The 17,202-nt window shown below is 39.3% G+C and overlaps 1 protein-coding gene across 1 annotated transcript in view; it reads left to right on the forward strand.

The window, feature by feature from the left end:
• sgcz (sarcoglycan zeta) overlaps positions 1–17,202 on the forward strand; it is a 191,528-nt gene that overhangs the window by 125,994 nt on the left and 48,332 nt on the right. Inside the window, exon 3 of the mRNA XM_088302779.1 lies at positions 11,690–11,791. Within this exon, the coding sequence (XP_088158905.1) occupies positions 11,690–11,791 (102 nt within the window). The remainder of the gene's footprint in view (positions 1–11,689; positions 11,792–17,202) is intronic.

Genomic DNA, 17,202 nt, shown 5'->3' on the forward strand with positions numbered 1-17,202 from the left:
ATGGACGGCTTCCACGCGCAGTGCGCTATTACAGCTTAGTCGGCCATGTAGTCACTGGAGGAGAATCCCATCTTCGGCGTACAGAGCAGTGACGCAGAGGGGATCAGCTGCAGATCGGCTTTGGTCCTGTCATGGCCCAGCTGCGCTTCAGTGGCTGGAGCACTTTTCGATGGATACAAGTGTATTTCGGGGAAGTGGACTTAAGAGATGTTCTCGTGTTACAGAAGAGGATGGCTGCTGTCTGGCAGATGTGCTGAATTTCTCTTTTGCAGGATGACCATCGCATTGACCACGTGTCCATTTCCCCTATCGACACTGTCTAATGGCTTTTAGCTTGGGTTACTGACATCCACGATCGATGATGAGTAAATGAGAGGAGACACACATTTGAGTGATGATGAATGAGTCAGAAAAAAAAGTTACATACTATCTGTCTTAATGACGGTTTTGTTTTGGTTAGATTGAATTTTATTTCATGTTTTATCTTGCTTGTTCGTTTTTTTTCTTCCCACCTGTTCTCATTAGCCGGGTGGTGTAATCAATTCAGCTCCCTCCAGCTATCCGTGCCTTGTCCAGGTGTATGTCGTTGTCTCGCTAGTTAGCTCGTATTTATTTCTCCTGTTTCTTTTCGACTTTGGTCGTGCATTAATGTTGTTACAGTCATGTGTCGCGTAAACATGTTATGTTTCCTGTGAGCTCAATTTATTCCTTGAGTTTCTTTGAGCTCGCCTTTTTTTTTTTTTGCCGGTTAAGTTAGTCTTTTGATAATTCCAAGCACCTTGTTTGCCTTTTTTTTTTCGGAAAATCAATTCTTTTTGGAGATTATGCCCGTTCTGCTCTGCCTTGCTTCTCGCTTCCTCACATTTGGGTCCACGTTTTGTCTCCACACTGCAACACGCAAACCCAGCGTTGTGTGACCCAATCAAAATTGAGAAAATAAAAAAAGATTCACGCTCATCTATTTTGCAGGAATGGCTTGCACAGCTGTAAATAATAATGCGTGTAAAATAATTCGCCTGTGATTATCCCGTAAGACTGGTTGCAGGACCCCTGAGCTGACCAATTTAGATGTCATGGGACATACTTATTTAGTTAACCATGCGTGTAGCACTGCAATAAAAGTTATTACCTCGGAAATGCTGATGCTTGCTCTATTTTCCATTCTTTTCATTGTAAGTGTAACTTATGTAAGTAATTGCCAATGTCAAATCTGAAATTGTCCAGGATCAGAAGACCGAAAGCTTAGCAAACCAAAACTATGTATGGTAATCTAAAAGGGATGCAGGTCTCAATATTTTACTCTACAGACCTCACTGAGCATGTACTTTAAGTGCTAATTGGTTGGCTGGAAGCTATCGAATGAAGCAGGTTTCTTTTTTTTTTAGTGTTACCGACGTTGCAACCATTGCCTACATATTCAAGTATTCAGCAATTAAACGCAAAGAAATAAACACAGGCGGGCATTCAACATTTGGCTGGTGTTGAGTCAAAACCTTTTACATAAAAACTGGGTAAATTTCCATCACTACTTCAGACAGCCAACACTTTTGTGTGCGTGTGGTATTTTTTTTATTTGTTTTTTAACCAATTATTGACCAAACTAGAGTGTTGAAAATGATTTCGGAGGAAGTGGGAAGTAATATGCTTTATATATTTATATATATATATATATAGAGAGAGAGAGAGCGAGAGAGAGAGATATTTATCATTGTCAGAGGAGTAAAAAAAAACAACAACACACAGCCTATTAGAGAAACTGTGTCTGTTAATAGAGTAACTAATTTGCTACCCGAGGAAACCATGGTTACGCACACAGCAATAGTCTCTTGAGTGATGGCCTGTCAGTCTGTGAGTCCAGTCCAATCTCAAGCCTGATGATCTGAAGTTGTGTGGCGTCACACGTTTCTGCACCGGGATGTGTGTGTGTGTGAACACAAGGCTCTAGTTTGTGTCATGGTGAGCATACTCTTTAACTTGTCCATGTAGCATGTGAGCTGCAAATAAGTCCATCTTGTGTGTCTTTGTCGGGAACATTTTTATATTTTACGATTGGTTATTGACCTCCAGTAACTCCAGGGAAGCAAAACAACCAACAAAACATATTTGGTGTCTCTAACTGAGTAATTTAAATAATCTCTGCTATCAACTTTCACTTATTACTTCTTTTTGGCGCCAACCTTGGATGATAAACATAATGATGTAAGATCATTGACTATAAAGGTCAAATTATTCTGACCAAAACAATGAATTATGCAAATTTCAATGTGAAATGTCACTGTGACCTTTGTAAAATGTGACGCTTCATTTTACTACTTATCGTTACAAAGTAAGAACACAACAATAACGTGAACATGGATGGATACTGCCTTTATTCTTTGGAAGACTTTGTGACAGATTGCCATGGGCCTTTGATTATATTTTCTTGAGCAAAATTTTAGGGAAACCTGCGGTAATATATTGCACAGTCATCGGAGAATATCTATTCTGAACTATTTCAATTGTACAAATTACATTTTGAGAGCCCCCGCACTAGACATTTTTATTTATATCATTATTTGGGTGGAATGGAAAAGCTCTTTATGAATGAAATGCCTTTTTTTTAATCAAGTGAGCAGGAACATTATTTTTGTTACTTTTTTTATTGTTTTCTAGATTGTGTTTTCATCAGTAATAAAACGTTACATTTTTCACTTGTTGTTCGCACTCTTTTTAGTCCTCAAGAGATAGTACCGTGACTTCAGAATAATTGTACTCATGTGCATTTAAAACTAAAAAGTATTCCTCCAAATAACGACTTGAAGAGGCATGAGTAGTCTCTGAAAAAAAATAATTCAGATAATGTCAACGTTAAACGATAGATTTCATTTTTATAAAACATATTAAGTCAAAAAATTTTCTTTGAATGAAGTTTTTTTTTTTTTTACACTCATGATCCTTCACAATAGATGTCCGACAGTGAGGGGAGAGGGCAGCCAATAATCCTTTGCGCTGTTTTGACCGTCCTCTGGAGCCTCACTCTGTCCGCCTCGGTGCAGCCGCCGTACCAGGTGGAGACACAGTACGTCAGCAGGCTCTCGATGGACGAGTGGTAGAAGGCCAGCAGCAGCTTGAGTACAATGACAATAAAAGAATTTCTGATTCTAATTACCAGGCTTCATGAAATATTAGATTGTGACGCTGCATACATGTGCGCAATCATGTGACGTTCTGGCTGTGTTTGATTGGTCAAACTTTACTAGCAGTTCCCTTGCACTGTGACTGCATCTTGTTTCTTGTTGTGCTTGCAAAATAACCTCCCGGCATGTGCCACACGCTGATCTCCGTCATCCACAGATGAGCGCTCTGAGCGTGCACGGAGGGATCAATCACTTTGGACAGCAACTTCTGGGATTTGCCGCAGTGTCAAAACAACATCATAACACTTAGCCACCTGCCTTTGTATGGTAAGCGCACCTGTTGTTGACCCAATAACGCCACGGACTCGACAAGCACTCAGATGGCGTGCTGCAAAATCTGGCAAAGCACGTTAGTCCCGTATAGTGTATGGCGACGGCGCCTTGGATCCAAGTTGTTTATCCGACACATTCCACAGATGCAGGTCTGGATTACGATCTAGAAAAACTTGGCCGTGGATTTATTTGTGTTCCTCAAACTTCCACACCATGAATATCCAATTGCGCCTACTCATTTCAGCAGTGCACTCACCCAATCAAGGCATTGGAATTAGATGTTTCGGAGCCGCACAAAAGAAAACAACAAAAGCAGCCTTGTTGGAATTACATGATGAGAAACAAGGAATTGAATTGCTGCAGAAATGCATTTATCAACGCAAGTATGCACTGTGATTAAGTTAGCGGTGCAAAATGATGACTGCTTTCAGACTGCCACCCTCTGTTGGCTTATGTGAAGTTTCAAATTGAAAACGCATACGGTGATTGATGGAAATTATCTCGTGAGGTGCAAGGCACATGCATCCGCGACACGTCGCCATTCCTTGCCTCTAACATCCATCCATTGATGCTATTGCAAATTCTAAGCTTCGTCTGCTGCTCATTTGGAAGTCACATTACATCATCACTATTTCTTTTTGTTAGTCTAAAGTGTTCCAATCAAATTGCTCCAATGGCATTTCGCAATTTGCCCACGTCCTCTTGAGGTCATATTTACATGCTATGTGAGGTTACACGGGTGAACCTCATTACATCTGAATATTATTGAAAATGTAATTCCTTTCAGTTTATACACTTTCAGGAAAAAAAAAAGTGAAAGTCACTTTCACTAAGTAGGGAAGAAAAGATTAAATTTCAAGAAGGTGGCTGTTCTCAGAGTTCTGTATCCAAGCGTATTAAGAGGCGTGGAAGCAAAAGTGTGGTTTAAAATGATGCGCACGCCGCACAGATAACTAGCCTTAAGAGGATTGTGAGGCAAAACCAATTCAAGAATTTGAGTGAATTTCATAAGGAGTGGACTGAGGCTACAGTCAATGCATAAAGAACCGCTGTGCACAGATGTATCAAGGAACGTGGCCACATTCCTTATGTCAAGCTGCTCCTGAACCGGAGACTTTTGAATAGTTGTACCAGCCCGAAGGAGAAATATAACTGGAGGATTACTCAGTGGTGCAAATCATATTTTCAGATGAAAGTACGTTTTGAGCCGCGTTTGGGACTCAGGGTTCCAGAGACTAGAGGAGTGATGAGGCCCACGAGCCAAGTTGCTTGAGGTCAAGCGTATTTTTTTTCCAAAGCCTGTGATGGTGTCGTTCCATTGTGTTTTCTGAAGACCAAAGTTAAAACCGGTTACAAGCTTTCTTCTTTTTCCTGACAAGCTTTCTTGGAGATGCTGAATTCTTCCACCGGCGGTATTTCGCACCTGCCACCACTGCCAAAATATGAAACCCGGTTAAATAACCATAATGTCCGCGCACTTCATTGACCAGTGAGTTTCGCCCGTCCTAAAAACTCATAGCAAACTTATGCGCGAGGTGAAGTTGAGTGATTCTAAGTCTCATTAACACAAATGAGCTGAAGGCTGCGATCAAAGCAACCTGGGCTTCTTTACCCCCTCTTATTCCCTTCTCCGTGCCGGATTGTATTGACGCAATAATTCATGCGAAAGGAGCTCAAACCAATTATAGACTCTCTGTGAATTGACAATCATTTTGAGAAGGCCAACATTTCGATACTAAACATCATTTTGATTGGTTATATGTAATGTTCAAATACTTTGAGATGGTGGAATGTGGAATCAAAAATATATTAAAATATTGAACTCTGTGTGTAGTAAATCCGTATAGGCGTTTGGATTTTTTTAATTGAACCATGATATTCCAATTGACTGAAAGGCACCCGTATATGATTCGGTGAATTTTAGTCTTAAATTAATTTTCTTTTTCTGGACATTTTAGCTCAGCAAAATATTTTGTCACTTTCGAAGTGTGACAGCCGTTTGACGGAATGTAGTTATAGACAGAAGGAATCATCAGGATGACAAAAATGAAAAACACTACAAAGAGGAAGAGGGAGAACAATGAGATAAAAAGAATGTGTGAATAGGAGAGACTATAGATTGACGAATTGCCTCACTGGGTGAGAGGAAGGAGAACAACACGTGATGAGGGATACCAGGGAAATGATTTAAAAACAACAACAAAAAGAACATTACTTTTCAGTGGAACAAACTTTACAAGTTTACATTTATTTAATCCACAGACCGTATTTTTCGGATTATAAATCATGTTTTTTTTTTTTTTTTTCATAGTTTGCCTGGTCCTGCGATTTATAATCCGGTGTGACTATATATTCAAACCACAGCTCGAACTGGCACCCAAAATTCCCATCTTGTAATCATTTTGACTTTCTTTCCAAATACGTTTGGGTACGGTCATAATGTATTCTTTTTTTCTTATAGGCTGAATTTGCACATGAAATGTTTTCAAATTGAAGTATGCTATTGCAAAGTTTAGTGTTGAGAAATAATCACTCTGACAGGTATTCCCGTTGCTCATTTCGGTCTTCTCATCTTTCCACATTAAACAATAAAAGCACAACTGGTTCAGTTGGGCAGAATACATTGACTCTGCGTTCATTCTTTGCAGTCATTTATCTTTATTTTTCATTTATTATATAGCGGCTGGCTGTTTGCTTTCTAAAGCAAAACCAATGGTGTAGTTGCCCCAAACAATTTTAGAAAAAAAAAAATAATAGACAATTACTTGCTCAGTTCCAATCAATATAATGACGGCCAGATGGCCAGTGAGACATCATTAATGTTTCATCTGTTACTTGTGGCCACTGTATGCTACTCAGGGCCTGTAATGGAAAGACAAATTAGCTGTTAGTTTTCCCTACTTGTCAGTAAAGTGTAGCCATGATTTTCTGGCCAATGCTTGTTAAATGGGAAGTCGCCTCAAAAATTCATCCATCCATTATCTAAGCCGTTTTCCCTCACAAGAGTCACGGGAATGCTGGAGCCTATCCCACCTGTCCACGGCCAGTAGGTTGGGGTACACCCTGGATTGGTTGCCAGCCAGTCACAAAGACGAACAACCACTCGGGCTCACAATCACAACTAGGGACAATTTAGAGTGCTCAAACAATCACCATATGGAAGGAAACCGGAGTACCCGTAGAAAACCCACGCAGCCATGGGGAGAACATGCAAACTCCACACTGGAAGGTTGGAATCGGAACCGAACCCTGTAACTTTGAACAGCAAATTATTTTTATTGTCTGATTTTGTTCAGATTGGACTGTCCCAACATGAATTCTGCTACTCCAATACCTTTGACACACTCCCAGAAGACACGCAGTATCATGTCAGTATTAGGCAAGAATATTCTACTTTGTCTTAAAATTCAAAGCTCTTCCGCAAGGGTTCGGAATCCAAATAACTTTTTTGCATTTTCCTAATGATTAAAAACTCCTTCCCTTTTCGCAAGACAAGACACTTTGTCATGTCGCAGATTATCAACTTTGCTGTAACAAAAATACTCTAGAGGCTAGAGCAATGCTTATATTTCCTATAACCACAGGGAACAGTTATTTTGATTTGATGGAGGATGAAGCAGATACATGACTCTCAACAGGGAGCGATATATTCCATCCGATGTCTTTCAAGGCACAGTCAATGCAATTGGGATGCCCTTGATACCTACTAACATTTGATCGAGAAACACTGCCAACCAATGCTTAAAAAGGGAATCACAACCATCAATGAAGCTCATAGACAAGATGATACAGATGCAAACGTCTCTCGGAAGAAACCGAGTTGATATTTTCATGCATTAACATGTTTGACAGTTTGCGACCTTCGCTTCGTGTCAACGAAGCTCACTTCCTCCTTACTGTTTTCGGTAATCAAGACTCATCCATCATCTTTTCAGTCTGCCACTGCCGCTCTCATTGTGTCTTAGACCTCTTCCTCTTTCCTTTGCTCCCTCCTCCCGTATGTTCATCTTATCGTTTTCGTTCATCTCGTCTCTTCATCCATTTCACTCTCCATTGCTCTCCATTCCAGCCAGTATGTTTAGCCAATAGCGGTCTGCGGTGACTGACAGCACATCAACGAGACTCTTGCCTTGTAGGCGAGGGCACAACGCGCATTAAACCTGATTGTGAATAATATTTATATGTAGGAAGTTGGTCACAATCATACACTTTCAAATCTGCACGTGCATGTCAATACAAAAGCCTCGTCAGCTCTTTACACAAACCCCAAAAAATGTTTCTCGCCACACACACTTCACCATCTGTCTACAAGCTGCCATGTGTACACTGCACTGACGGATTGGCTGGAGGCATACACACACTGTCACATAAACAAACACGTCCACAAACTGAAAGGGTTCCATGCATAAATCACGTGCAGTTTTGTGTGCAGACAAGCTGAAATACAAACTCACGATTTTGCACCGAGCGCTACCGCATGGTGTGTCGAAAGGTCCCTTGAACATATTTTGGAGTGTGGCTGTTTACTCACTCACGTATATTCACGTTGTTACTGTTACTGTAACAGTGGAGTCCCATCGTTGACGTAGCGCAATGCTCATACTGCTTATTTCTACTCGGCACGGTGCAAAAGCTGAGAAATCTGCTGCAAGCTGTCAAGTAAAATCTTGAAAAGAGTCAGTGTATGGTACAGGTGGGTAAAAATCCTTTGAAAGATTGTTGCCATGAACAGTGAGTGGAACCACCAGTGGCTTTCTCTGCTGGCCTAACATAATCATGAAATAATATTCTTCACATTTTTAGGTGAGTTCTTTTTTTTTATCCAATCAGAATTCAGCTAGCTTGTGTTGCCAGGCAGATTTCATAATACCCGTAGCACGCACTATTCGTCCGAAGTCCTCAGATACAATCGTGCGGGCATCTGTTCTGTGTGAATGAGGGGGGTTTACAGTTGATTGACAGTTGCAGTAGCCAATCAGATCACGAGTTGATGACTGTCAGGCCTTCTCGCTGGCCTTACGTTGAAGGTGATGAACGCGGCTTGTGATTGGATGCTCTCTCGTGAGGGGACAGCGCTTTGTGGAGTCAACCCACCCGAAAGTCGGAACTGGCGACCGTTCAAGAATCTAAAACATATTCTTGCTTTTTTTTAAACCACAATGGCGGAGGGAGGGAAAAGTATGGATTTAATTGCAGATATACTTGCGAAGTCATTTTCAAGATGGACCTTTCAAAACAAGCTATGTTGTCCAACACCCAGTTGTGTGTAAGTGTGTGTCTATTATTTATCCAGCCGTGGTATCATAAATGATGGTATTAAGAGGTTTATTTATTCAAGTTGGAATAAGTAGGACTTAACTGAAGGCCTAGGTGTCAAATACACAGTCCGCCACTGTGAGCCACAATTTATTTCGGAATGTTTTGATCGTTTGGTTTGGAAAAAAGGAAATAATAGGAATATAATTAATTTCATATTATATTATGATTCATTTTACACAAAGACTAGTTTGCTTACAACTGTTTTATTTTTATTTATTTTTTTGGTTCGACAGGATAAAGTCTTAGAAGGCCTTTCCTCCAACTATTTGCATTTTTTTGTCGTTCACAAGAGTAACACTACCTGTACATTTATGCTATGCTCAAGGACACACACACACACACACACCCACACACACACCCCACACACACACACATTCAGATGTTTTGTTTTCTTTTACCCGTCGCCCATCGAAGAATGACACCACTTCCACATTTCATGTCTAATTGAGTTATAGACCTTGACCTAAAAGGCCATTTCAGTATATTTGTTTTGGAGCCCATTTGATGAAAATATCCAATTCCAAAATGCCATCCATGTCATGCCACAAAGTGACATAATCCACAAGGTGCAGCAGTTCAAAGATCTCATTTAATGCCTCCTACAGGCAGACACTCAAGAAGACACTCCGTCTTCTGTGCCGGTTGTGAATTAATTTCAAGAAAGTCTATGTAGTTCGTCGTAAGCACTCTTGTCAAGAACACTGACGGGCACCGACGCACTTACACAGCTTCATATTAACACGGACCAGCACACATCAACATCATCAGCTCCAACACATCCTTCAACAGCATAGTCATATATTTTATACTCTGCTTGGTATTCAGGTCATATCAGTCCCAGACAGAGAAGTGACCGAGTCATTGCTATTGGATTTAAACCCCATAAGGTATATGCTGTCACTCAATAATTCCGCTGTCACTTTTTATTTTTGTTGCTTAGCATATACTGTAACTAGCAAGTTCTATTCTTAACTGAAGCAGCTCATTCCAAATCTAAGGGCATTCTCATAATGATACCTGTAAAGGTTTAAAATCAATATTGAAGCGAGTGTGGTGTTAAATTTTTTTGTTGGCTGACAAATGGAATTGATCTTGAGTAAGGATCTTTGATATTTATATCTATTTTTTTTCAGAATGATAACATTGAGCTTTTGAGTGCTCAACGATATGGATTCCGAGTAACCAACACCACTTTTATATTGTAAAAAAAAAAAAATGTTTTTTTTCTGCTAAAACCATAATTTAAATATTAAAAATGAGAAAAAATATACAATAAAAAACTGCTTTTAAAAATAAAATAAAACTATCCAAAGGAATAATAGTAACCAACACCACTATTATACTGTAAAAAAAAATAATTATAATAAATAAATAAAAAATATTTTTTTCTGCTAAAATCATTTAAGTATTAAAAATGAGAAAACATATATAATAAAAAAACAGCTACAAAATAAAATACAACTATCCAAAGGAAAAATACAATTCAAAATATTATATTATTATATTTCTTTTCTCCAAATGTGTAATGCACAATGTTATTTATTTACTCTGCATCAATGCTCCTCTTTGAGTACCATGAATGCATATTGGCTCATAATGTTAAGATGGCAGCCCAGAGCAGTTGCCTTAATACACTTCCATCAAATTTCATGCAAAGTTCTTGAAATTAAAGTGTAACTAGCTAGGGTCACCTTGCAGGTTTAACGTTCAATTCAGATTTTTTGGTTCCATTATAAATGTAATTTCTGGTGTGTGAACATATGACATGATGTCATTGTCACACGTAAACCAAAAAAAAAAGAACCTTTCTACAAGGCTGTATTACTACTATCACCTGATCTATTTGTTCAACATTTGCTTCTGTCGTTGCAACTGTGTCCCTAATGCGTGTGCGGGTATTTTTATCTGTGTGTGTTTTGGACTTCTCAGACCCGTTGTGTTATGTTCTATTGAATAAGTGCCATGCGCCACTGTTCATTTAATTTAATGGCCACAGATCACAGAAAACATCTGGCTGGTTTTCATTATTGATTTTTTTTTTTTAATCTCTTAACGGACTGCCAAGCCGGATATGCTGGGATTTGTTCTATGTTTAGGTGTGCATTCAATGACTGAAACTCATCGCATCACTTTTTCTGGTGGCCAGGAACTTTAATGTTTTTGTCTTTGTTTAGATAAAATGTCACAAATCAATTCGTTTTATTGTGAGATTTTGTTTTGTTAGAATCATCAGTTTTTTTTCTGCCATTCTCCAGCTCCTCCTCAACGTCTCATTCTCACTCTTAATTCTCCCATTCAATCTCCACGCCTCAAGTTTCCAATTTGAAAAGCTTTGTTGGTCTGTTGCACCGGCCGTTAATGATCATTTGCAAAAGCACCTTTTTCCACAAGTTTCTTTTACAACGTTCAGTCATTTCCATCGATATATGTGAGTATGAAGCCCGGGAAGTCAAACTCATTTGTAGTCATTGACTGACACATCCATTTGGCCTTTCAGAAGGAACGGAACGGTGACAGGTCCCTCATTATCGCCTCATCATGTAATTGAGACAAGGTTGAGTTCCAATATTGTCAGTCAAGTCACTCCCTGTGCTGTTGTCAACGCTTCTGTCATTGTTGCTGACAATTTCTGAGATTTTCTAATGTTACATGTGAGAAAAGTGAGCTGCTATTGGAGCAGGTGCTTTCCCTTGACCCAACAGAAATTAGACTCATCCCGTCCACACTTGAATATCACACCTGGAATGGAAAGCTGTGATGTTCACTGTTGGAAGGGTTTCATTAAATGTGCTCCCTTTAATTTGTTACAAACTCCAACTGCGGCGTGATCTTAACGTACGATTTTAACTTGGACTGACTGCATGTGTTGTCATCTCCTCATACGCAACGACTGACAACTATCCGCCTCTCTCCGACTCTAGGAAGGAATGGGCAATCTGCGAGTGACCAAGGAAGGGGTGAGACTGGAGGGGGTGTCCGAATTCCTATTGCCTTTATACGTCAAAGAGATCCAATCCCGAAGGGTAAGTATGTTTTTTTTCTCAGAACTGCTAACTTTACTGATTCCTCTGAGTTTGCATATTTTTCTTTTAGTATACAGCAAGTGGTCTTCTATCCTGTTCCTCGAGGGCCGGTGTCCCACCTTTCCAACTCTCCCCGCTGCAACACACCTGATTCAAATGATCAGGATCGTTACCTTCTACAGACCTTGTTGATTATCTGATCATCCGATTCAGGTGTGTTGCAGCAGGGTGAGATGGCAAACAGGCAGGACACCTTGAGGAACAGGATTGAGGACCTTGGAGTGGATTTTCACTCCCGTTCAAGAAAATAAATCCCGTGCTGGGCCAAAGTGGGGATATTAAAAAAAAGACAAAAATCCTTTACCATACATTCCCGGTGAAAACAACTCCCATCCTCTTTTGCCCCCATTTTGGAGGTCTGCTACAAAAAAATAATAATAATATATTTATTTTCCTTTTCGTAAAAAGTTAATAATACTGGCTGTCTTTCAATTTTGCCTGTTTTTCAACACATAAGTCATAAAGATGAATCTTAATAAAATTCAGACACATCCAGGAAGAAGGTATCTATTAAAGTATCCACATATGTGTACGCGTATGTGCGTCCATGTATTTCACTTATGAATACATGTTATGACAGTATATTCAAAATACAGCTATCCATCATACCAACACAGAATTGTCATTGATTCTATTAGTGGGGGCGGCATAAACAGCGGGTGTGCACATGCAGCATGTGTGAAAATTGTTGCGTGTAATGCTTTGTGTTTGTGTTAATAAGTCAGCTTCAGGAATGAGAGTGGCACACGCAAAAGTCATATGTGCATCCTCCAAAAAATGTGAGCAGAAGCAACCACATATAAGATCATTAGAACAAGTGGTATGATGTGATTTTTTTTTTCCCCAAGTAATCATTTTAGTTGGAAAAAGCTGTCGATCCTGAGCGAAAATTGGGAATGACCAAATCCTCTGAACCTTGGATTTATTGTCATCACCTTTCCAACACGCAACAACAATAAATATAAAAAAATAAAATCTATTTTTCAATCAAACCTTCTTCACACGCTCCAGCCATGAGATCTTTGCAGCTCTAGGATATCATTACGCCATTTATCCATTGCGCCGTTTTATCAGTGAAAATGGCTTCAGCAAAGGTTGGAGCTATGGAACATCAATTGAAGGGTTTGGAGGGTGTAATTGAATTTGATGTCTTTTCAAGAGAATCCACACATTTGGAGTAAAAGCCATGGCCAAACGTAGGCAACTGCTTCACTCAGCATGTCACAATTAATTCCATCTTTAGTTGCTTTAAATCATTTTTGGAGTTTATGATCATTGAGATTCGTCAGAAGACAGATTCTGGTCGTAAAAAAAAAAAAAAGGATTGCATGTGTGTGCGTGTACAAGTACTTTGTTTGCTATTTTTTGTTTATTTAAATCCACATATGAAAATAAAAACAGGTTATAAAAACTTATTAAGTTTGATGGCGCAATGGATGATTGTGGGTCGTCATCACTGAGCAGCTTGTCAAACACAAGCAACGCATTCAGTGCCACATTTTTCCCCTGGTTTATTAACAAATGAGCCTTGGCAGAGGTCTCCCCTCTTCTGAGTGACATTGTTGTCATATTATATAATTGCTAATATGACAAATGTAACGCTACGTTTGGCATGTGACGTTAATGGTTGGATACAACTATTTGGCGTTGTGTATCCAAAATATTGACATTATTCTTTCGGGTCCAAGAATTGAAAGACGTGTAGATAAGGCCTGATTTGAGCAAGAAGACAGCGGCTTTGCCACACACAAGTGTCAGTCTGCCCTTCTGCGTCTCCAATCCTGAAGGCGGTATCTCACCGAGTGGTGAATGTTTGCATTCGGATTTGGTTCCGTCCTTCATTTTGTATGCACGGGAAAGCATCCTTTTTCAGGTTCTTTGGGGTGGGGGGGTGAAATATTTTCTTCTTCCTTAGGTGGGTGGTAACAGAAAATAATTGAGAAGCACGAGCGTAGGCGGATAATACTTTCTCATGTAAGGACACATTGTCACATTCTGTCACGTATTTGCGAATCTTCGGCGAATGTCCAATGATGTCGCGACTGTACTGATTGTGCCACGTGATTCGCTCGTTGCAAATGAAAAACAATTTCGAAAAATATTTGCAATCAGAAAGTACTGAATGAAAAAAGGAAATCATTTTTGTAAAAATGATCAAATAGTTTGTCCTCTTGTAGTATGAGTACGTTCTAAATCCTTGAAGAACTTTAAATATGATGTGAAAATGAGAAGGATTTCTCCTTATCTTATCTTAATGTGCCAATTATGCAATGATCCCATTAAGCAGGTTCGCAACCTTTATTGAGTGAATGCACGTATTTCACATGGGGGAAAAAAACGTCACACTGTACACAAATCATACATTTTTTTTCTCAAAATAATTGACAATTTTCTGCGGCACACCTGATGATCCCTCACGCACTAATCAGCCACGGCGCAATGGTAGAGAATTACTGGTTTCGGATTAGCGCCCTATAGCACCAAGCGCCTGAAGACGACCTGAGCAGACCATCCGGAAATCCTTGACGGTCCCAAAGCTTGACGTGGGCAACATATAGAATGATCCTCGAGCAATTGCTCTACCCAAGCCCATCCTTTTGTGACTTCCACATCCATTCCCGAACACAACCTCTTCCTACCAAGTCTGTAATTGTCCCCAAAGGGACCACATAACAACCTTTACCACCGTAAGACACGCGACACATCAATGCTTTTCTTTTTAAGTTTCTTTGTTTGGTGCTTTTTATTGGACTTTTTTTTTTACTTCTTCCCATGATCTACAACTTTTTTTTTCCCCACCGCACAAACATCACCTGTTTTATGTCTTTTGTTTTGAGTTGCGGGATTCTCTCTCACCCATGTAGTGATACAACCTCCCGAGAGATTGGCCTTTTTATGTGGAGTCGACTGCCTGGATAAGGGCTTTGCTTTCCTGGGGGGAAATCGCTGTCACAGACGGATCCAGTAGGATAGATGTTAGCATGCTATGAGGAGGAGGTAATTTATAAAAGGGGGTGTCTCTCTGGGGGGGTAACCCAATATGACAATACTTACACATACAAAGGATAGGTAAGATTGGAAAATGCTTCAAACGATAATTAAAAGAACTTCCTCCCATGCAACGTCCTCGGTTGCAGCTTCACGGTGGACATCAGGATAATGTCATTTCTCCTCCTTGTCAATTATGGATTTATTCTTTCCGCCTTTTTCGCTGGATACTTTTTTAGTGTTCTCCCCTTGGGACACGAACTTGCTGAAAGTTCTCTCACTCCGAAGCTGTAATTGAATGTTGTTGTTTCGAATGGAACATTAGGCGGTTCCCGTCTTGGCAGTGCTTATTGATTTTTAACTTTGAAACATTGTAAACAATTGTGGGTGGATGCAAGCAGACGGATGCCGTCCTCATTTAGGAGGATTTTTTATTTTTTTGTAAAAGTTGTTAAATGGTGACGTGTGTGACTGTTATCGTGGGTTTGTTTGGCTTTAATTGTACAATGTCAACTCTAACGTTCTCTCATAAGAATTACAGCAGACCGGCTGCGTTTCTGTTATTTTTTTCTTCTAGTTGTCTTTTTGTGGTATAGGGAAAGACATTACAAAGACCACCTGTCAAGCAGCTCTGGCTGGTCGGTGACATGTCGTGTGTGATGTTAGGAATCTTTTTTTTTTTCCTTGCAAATAATTTTTTTTTTTGTTCCACGCTTTTTAAAATAATCCTTCTCTGTGTTGTATATGCACCATCAACAAGCACAGTGTCAAAACATTCTTTATTAATCAACATCAATAGGTAGAATATGTTCCATGGGAGTCTAACAGCTGAAGGTTTTGAAGAATTAAAAGAATATATTCGAACAAGCAGGAGCGTGAAACTCAAAACCATCTAATATTTTTTTTAATATTGCAACCCGAATGCAGAAATTATTACAACACGCTGGGCTAACAAGTGACACGTGAGAAGTCGGCTTGGCCCCATACAGACAGGTGCGGATAGTTTGTCAAATGTCTCGGGACAAGAACATTCAGAATATGTCAAATAACAAGTCGACTCTTCCACTGCAGATAAATTAAATATAAAGTAAAAAACCAACCTGAGAAGCATGTGTTTTTTTTGTGTTTTTTTTTTGCCTGCATGTTGCATGGCTGACGAATGTGTCTCTGTCAGAATGGTCAAGAAGACTCTCGTAAAAAAAAAAAAATTTAAAAAAATGCCTTCATTAACATTTAACATTTTTTAGAATGTCACAAGAATGGAAGTCACATTACCCTCCGAGGAGAGGAAAGAAGATAAAATGAAGTAGAATCTTAATCATGTGCTCCTGCCAGCCACTGTCTCAGAGGTCAATCACATCCTTCAAACGCCACAATAAATATCATAATCTTAAAGCTTCTCTGGAGAGAAAATGCTCTGACCATGTTCATTCCAAGAAATTTGATTAATATGAGGTTGTCCCAGAAATAAATGGATTTCCAGAAATCTTCCGCACTGAAGAATTTATACACTGCATCCAATTCTGGGAAATCAGATTGTAGCAAGACAAATTATATCCATCATAAAATGGGATGTCAATTATATAAATCACAACATATTGACAAAATATAAAACATCATACTTGTCTCCTTTCTACCATCCCATTGTAACTGATTTCTTCGTCCTCGAAGTACGGATGTCGGAAGATCTTTATAATCTTGCTTCACAATGGAAAATGATATCCAAGTTATTTTCCTGTGCTGTCTGACGCTGTTATTTGGTTGTTATTTTTATTGTATTTTTTTTATCCACCAATGATCGGAGTGCGACATTGGTTGTTCCAGATATGATTTTGGGATGGTTGGTGAACGGCCACCATGTCACAGAAAGGAGTCGTTCGCAAGGAAGTTGTGGAATCGAATTGCTATGCTAATAGAATAGAAATCCCTTTATTGTCATTGTAAAACTGTGATGTCATTTTCAGTTGACGGAAGTGACAAAATGAAACGGGCAGATTTTACTGCTTAATTCATAATTCACAAAGAATATTAATCATAATGCCATGTTTCGACTAGTGAGCCTGCATAGAGCATATTCTTGTCAAGAAAATATTTGTGGTTGATTTCTCCTTTAAAAGGAAGCTCAAAACCGCAACTTTGGGAGACAATTTTTGCATCAAAGGAGAACCCTAACAAACACAGATCGATAAAGCAATTTGCAAAAGCATTTCAGACAAACAGCTCTTTTGTGCACGGTCGATCTTTGAGTTCAGTGCATGAAAAACGGGAGCAGAAACTGCAGTGTTATGTTAAATTTTTGTTCACCGTCGATACTTTTTCAGTTCGCTGTTCAAAGTCACAAAAAAAAAACTTTAATAATGGGT

This window comes from Idiotropiscis lumnitzeri, chromosome 8 (genome assembly GCF_059441095.1).
Source record: "Idiotropiscis lumnitzeri isolate Australia: NSW breed Sydney's pygmy pipehorse chromosome 8, RoL_Ilum_1.0, whole genome shotgun sequence".
NCBI classification, from domain to species: Eukaryota; Metazoa; Chordata; class Actinopteri; order Syngnathiformes; family Syngnathidae; genus Idiotropiscis; species Idiotropiscis lumnitzeri.